General features: G+C 36.4%; 2 protein-coding genes across 3 annotated transcripts in view; both read right to left on the bottom strand.

Annotated features, from left to right (window-relative positions):
• LOC102681989 (glutaryl-CoA dehydrogenase, mitochondrial) overlaps positions 1-1,501 on the bottom strand; it is a 2,859-nt gene extending 1,358 nt beyond the window's left edge. The window contains exons 1-4 of the mRNA XM_006615858.2: positions 1,191-1,501; positions 991-1,023; positions 372-746; positions 123-254 (exon numbers count right to left, since the gene is read on the bottom strand). Coding sequence (XP_006615921.1) covers positions 123-254; positions 372-746; positions 991-1,023; positions 1,191-1,254 — 604 coding nt within the window. The 5' untranslated portion in view covers positions 1,255-1,501. The remainder of the gene's footprint in view (positions 1-122; positions 255-371; positions 747-990; positions 1,024-1,190) is intronic.
• A 79-nt stretch (positions 1,502-1,580) lies between these two features.
• LOC102670669 (caveolin-3-like) lies at positions 1,581-4,565 on the bottom strand. Of its 2 annotated transcripts, XM_006615860.2 has the most exons (4): positions 4,252-4,565; positions 2,878-2,966; positions 2,379-2,558; positions 1,581-2,041 (listed from the first exon to the last, which is right to left on the bottom strand). In XM_006615860.2, exons 2-4 carry the CDS (start codon positions 2,962-2,964, stop codon positions 1,844-1,846), a joined length of 465 nt encoding a protein of 154 aa, XP_006615923.1. In that variant the 5' UTR covers positions 2,965-2,966; positions 4,252-4,565; the 3' UTR covers positions 1,581-1,843. The 2 variants fall into 2 exon arrangements, with proteins under 2 accessions (XP_006615923.1, XP_006615922.1); XM_006615859.2 differs by lacking the exon at positions 4,252-4,565 and having other exon boundaries at positions 2,878-3,602.
• Positions 4,566-4,788: the final 223 nt, after the last annotated feature.

Below are 4,788 nucleotides of genomic sequence, written 5' to 3'. Positions count from 1 at the left end.
GGAAAGATGATTGAGAAGAGGATGGAGATTTTTTTTTTTTTTTTTAGAATTATTCTGAAGAATATATATATATAAATAATATAATAATATATATAAGTAATAATATATATAAAAAAGAACCGACCATATCTTGATTCCAGACAATTTGTAAACTTTTTTTTTGGAATCGTAAATCGCCCTGGTCTCGATGGAAGAGGGATCGCTTCCGTGGTCGGGCTCTGTTAATCCGAAGCAGCCGATATACTCGCCCGATACTTGAAACGAATAGATAGAATTTTAGAGGTTGGATTCGAATCGTGGATTAAATTATTAAATTATTCCAGTAATTTTATTGGAGGATCAATTTAATTGAGATGTTAAGGGAAACGTACTTAATTTCGGTAAGAATTTTTCTTTTTGTGCATCGCTTCCATGAGCGTCAATCGCACCGGCAACCAAAGACGTTTGTACCGACAGAGCGGATCTGTATCCGCTGTCCACGTACTCGATTTCCCTTGCAATAAGCCCATACGCCACGGAGGAGACACCAGCGGCCCCATAACCCTTTATGGTACAGCATAGGATGCCCAACTCGCCCATTTCCCTCATTATCTCTTTGTGGAAGATTTCATTGCGATTCGCTTCGATTACTCGAGGCAAAAGTTTCTCGCCACAATAGTTTCGTAACTGATCTCTGATCAATATCTCCTCGTATGTCAGTTGAGACTCGAGATTGAATGGATCTTCCCAGTTGAAGGCGTTGTTAACTGTTGATAAAATTAAAAAATTCAGAATGAGATTTATTAGTTTTGGATTATTGGATAGTTAAGACAAATTGTTATTTTGAATAAAAAGAAAAATTAAATTTAGCGTGATTGTATTCGAAACACGTGGCGCTCGATGATCGATACATGGTGCCATCTAGTAGCGAATTGGAAAACTTATAAACGATACAGCATTTTAGGTGAAAAGCGAAGTAAATATCATTAAAAAATATCGTTAAAAACTTACCTTTATCTCTGCCAGTAGATGATAGTGAAATTTCTGATAATTTGAATGAATCATTGATAAGAATAATAATAGTAAATAAATCAGATGACATGTGCTTTTTAAAAAATACGTATAATCAAAGATAAAATCTATTTGTATTTGTAAAAGAAAGGTTATAGATGGCGATCTTTTTCTCTCGGTATGAAATAAAAAAAGGATACGTCTCAAACTTGTACAAGAAAATCCATTGTATTTCGATAGAAATCTTCTCGTGAGGGCTGCCATGTTCCTAGTCGACAGAAAACTAAGTTGATCTTGGCGAGTCGCATCTTATCTCGTGCTAATTTGACCTCGCATAAGAGTGGTAAACTTGATACCTCGATTTGTTCTCCTTGTTTCTTATTTGTTTTATTAAATTGTTTCGTCAGAATCCAATTTATATATAAATTTATACGTATGATATCAGTAACGTATCTAATAAGAAATAGCACCATTAATTCATCCAATAAAAAGAGATTTAAACTTTAAATCGTAATATCATGGTTGTAAAAAAATTTGAAAACATGAATTTTATATAATTAACTGATAAATAATATTCACAACAATAGTTCTTAGAATGTATTTTATTTACAAAAATTTATAACAATAGATATATATATATTATTATTTTAATGAAATATATAATATAATCAAAGATTAACCAGTATTTTTCACTACTGACAATTCTACACCGTAAACAATTAAAATTGCAATCACGGAATAGAAATGTGAAAAACTTGTTAAATTGTTACTGGAAAAAGAGGAAAAAGATACAATAATTCATGGTGATCATTATCGATCGATTCGAAAGGCACTTGATAAAACTTTATCGATTTTACACCACGAGGATATCGTCTTTCTCCACAGGACCATCGGGCAATTTCTTGTTGAATATCCGAATGTTGTGAAACAGATAGCCAAGGGACTCCATGATGGGACGCACGATGGCTTGCGTGACAACGCTAAGGAAATTCCTCGTCGCGGCACAAGTGATTTTCCAAACGCGGAGACACGGTGCCAAACACCAAATATGCTAAAAATTTGTATCCATTTAATTCGTTTTCCAATCGAACGTTATTTTTATAATAATAAATTGTAATATTATATTTAAATTAGAATTGGATTAGATTTGAATTATAAATGTGATATAGATTTGTATTGAGATTGAATTAGGTTAGGCTTGAATTTAATTCAAATTAGTAAGAAAAAAAATTCTCTTCCAAATTGAAGTTTGGCAACAAAGCGACGACCTACATTTGCAACAAGTCGAGAATAATCGTAACGATCGTTGTAACGTTGCTCGTTATTGTGCAGAGAGGTTAGGAACAGCATCGATCGGGCATAAATCGAGAAAAAGGTCGTCGACTCACCTGAAACGCGAGGCAGGCGAAGGTGAGGCCTAGGCAGAGAGAGAGAAAAGGGGCGATCAGGACGGAGAGGAACACGTAACAACATCTTCTGGACAATCGAAAGCAGTGTCCGCTCAATCGCCACGCGCACTCTGGACTGCGTATTCCTTCCGGTTCACCGATCACGTCATCCCACATCACCTGTATCCCAACACAATAGTGACGCTCGATATTTTTTCAACCAAGCAAATATTTCATGGATAGAATTTAATTTTTATTATATTTACGACGATTCGTTCGTAAAAATTTACATTACATACACAGTACTTTAGATAATTTTTAGAATTATAGCAAATAAAAATATATAAAAAATATTTAAAAAAAATAGTAAAAATATTTTTTTTAAATGTCATTAAAAGGTCATTCATTTTTATACAAATTCGCGTGTTTCACTCTTATATAATAAATTCTCTTTAAAAAAAAAATTAAAATTCTCAAGAAATCGATATTTTCAACATACCTGCAGATGTTTGTTCAAACTGTTCGGATCCCTGTCCTCGAGTTCTCCATTGCTCCCATCCCCGGTCGAGGATTCGGGCTTCTCCATCCCTGGAAACCGGAAATTGCCACATTTCGGCACAGAACACTTGAACGCGGCTCTAAAACGGTCCAGCATCCTGCCGGATTTGTATTATCCGAAGATTATTGCGATCAGCTCAACAAGTCCAAGCCTATTCTTCGAACGGGCTCGGCCAAGTGCGCCGCCATCGCGGAAATACGATGGAAAAGTTACGGTTCACTCGATCCATAAGAAAACCATCATTGATCGTGGACGCGTTAAATAATACAGCACGTGGCTTAGTAGTGTCAATGCCAGGATCGCTGGCCTCGACTTGTTGAACAGTTTCTCCGGCTCAGGGTGGTTTGCAGAACGGTTCACAGGCTGGACTTTATGCACATATACGTCACAATATTGTGTTATCGATTACGTTGCGACTTGCCGCGTTTATGCGACTCGATATTTCGCGTCGCTTGTTTATCGCTGTTTATCATCGTTCGTGGAATACGTGGTTTGAGGTTGTTTGAGAGGGTTTGAATCGAGATTGGAATTGTTTCGTGGTGATTTTGGGGAATAGATTTGAGAATTATTGATAAATAATGGAAATTGCTCGAGGTTTGAAGTTGTTTGAACGAGTTTGAATCGAGAGAATACGCAAAGAATTTGTAATTTCGATGTTTTGTAACGGAATGTGCGATTATAAATATATTTGGATTATGAATTATAAATTGACACGGCGTGAGATTAATTTTTAATAAAACCCAGGCGCAATAGGGAAAACACGTTCGAAAGTATCGATCGGTAGAGATTGTCACGAGGATCCCGGTTCATTAATAATGCAACGGAGTACTTTACATTGAACACCTGCTTGCTCTTTCCGTTTCCTCCAACTTGTAAGTACAATTTGCTACTTTGTTTCTCTGCCCCTAATCGACGATTCCAGATGAAGGAAAGAAACTATTAAATTATAACTATAGATGTTTCTCTTTAATACAACTTCTTGTGGTTAACCACAAGGACGTGGTTATTTCCCAACTTTAAACGACATTTGAATAATTTTTCTTTTTTATTTCAATTCAACCCACAAGGTTGCCAAGAATTTGAATTATTATTTTACTCAGAGACTAATTAAAAGTTATCTTAACAGCTGACAATTTATCCATTCGATCAAAATTTCAATAAAAAAATCAACCATCCTTGCCAATAATTCCAAAAGCAATAATTTTATTTTTCATATTTCTTCGATAAACATTTCTTTCAACCAACACCATTTTTTTTTCTTTTCACGGCAATAAAAATTCACCGCCCTCTCTGAAAGGGGATGGAAATACTCACTGGACTCCCCGTTCGCGACTCGTGATCCCCTTATCTTGGCTGCTAGTGTTTTCCAACTGGATTCACCAATTTGCCAACCCTCTTCCCACGTTCACACGTTCTCGTCCTCTCGATCGTGCAGGTGCGAGGATAATCCGCGATCCACCGGGTGGACAACGGTCAACGCGGCTGCGCGGCCCTCTTCAACCCTCTACCCTTCGCGCGACGCATCGTGCAACCACCCCGACGAAACGAAAGTGAATGGCCCGTCGCCTGGGGCGCGTACGATCAAAACGCGACAAACCGTTCGATAAAAGGGACCATTGGGGAGGAAACAACCCTCCTCCCCCGCGAGGAGAGAGAGACTTTGTTGTAGAATTCTTGATTTATTTTTTTTTTCCTTTTGACGTAGTTTTTAGAATTTTTTTTTTTTTTTATTAGAAAGATCAGGGAAATTTTGATGATTTTTTTCTTTTGTAAAAAAGTTCTTTTGTGGAATTTTTTTTTTAGAGATTTTACGATTCTTCGCGCGTGAATTATAGAATTTTTTTAATTATT

The sequence above is a fragment of the Apis dorsata genome, unplaced genomic scaffold (assembly GCF_000469605.1).
Source record: "Apis dorsata unplaced genomic scaffold, Apis dorsata 1.3 scaffold_244, whole genome shotgun sequence".
Lineage (NCBI taxonomy): Eukaryota > Metazoa > Arthropoda > Insecta > Hymenoptera > Apidae > Apis > Apis dorsata.
This window is presented reverse-complemented; position numbering and strand designations above follow the sequence as displayed.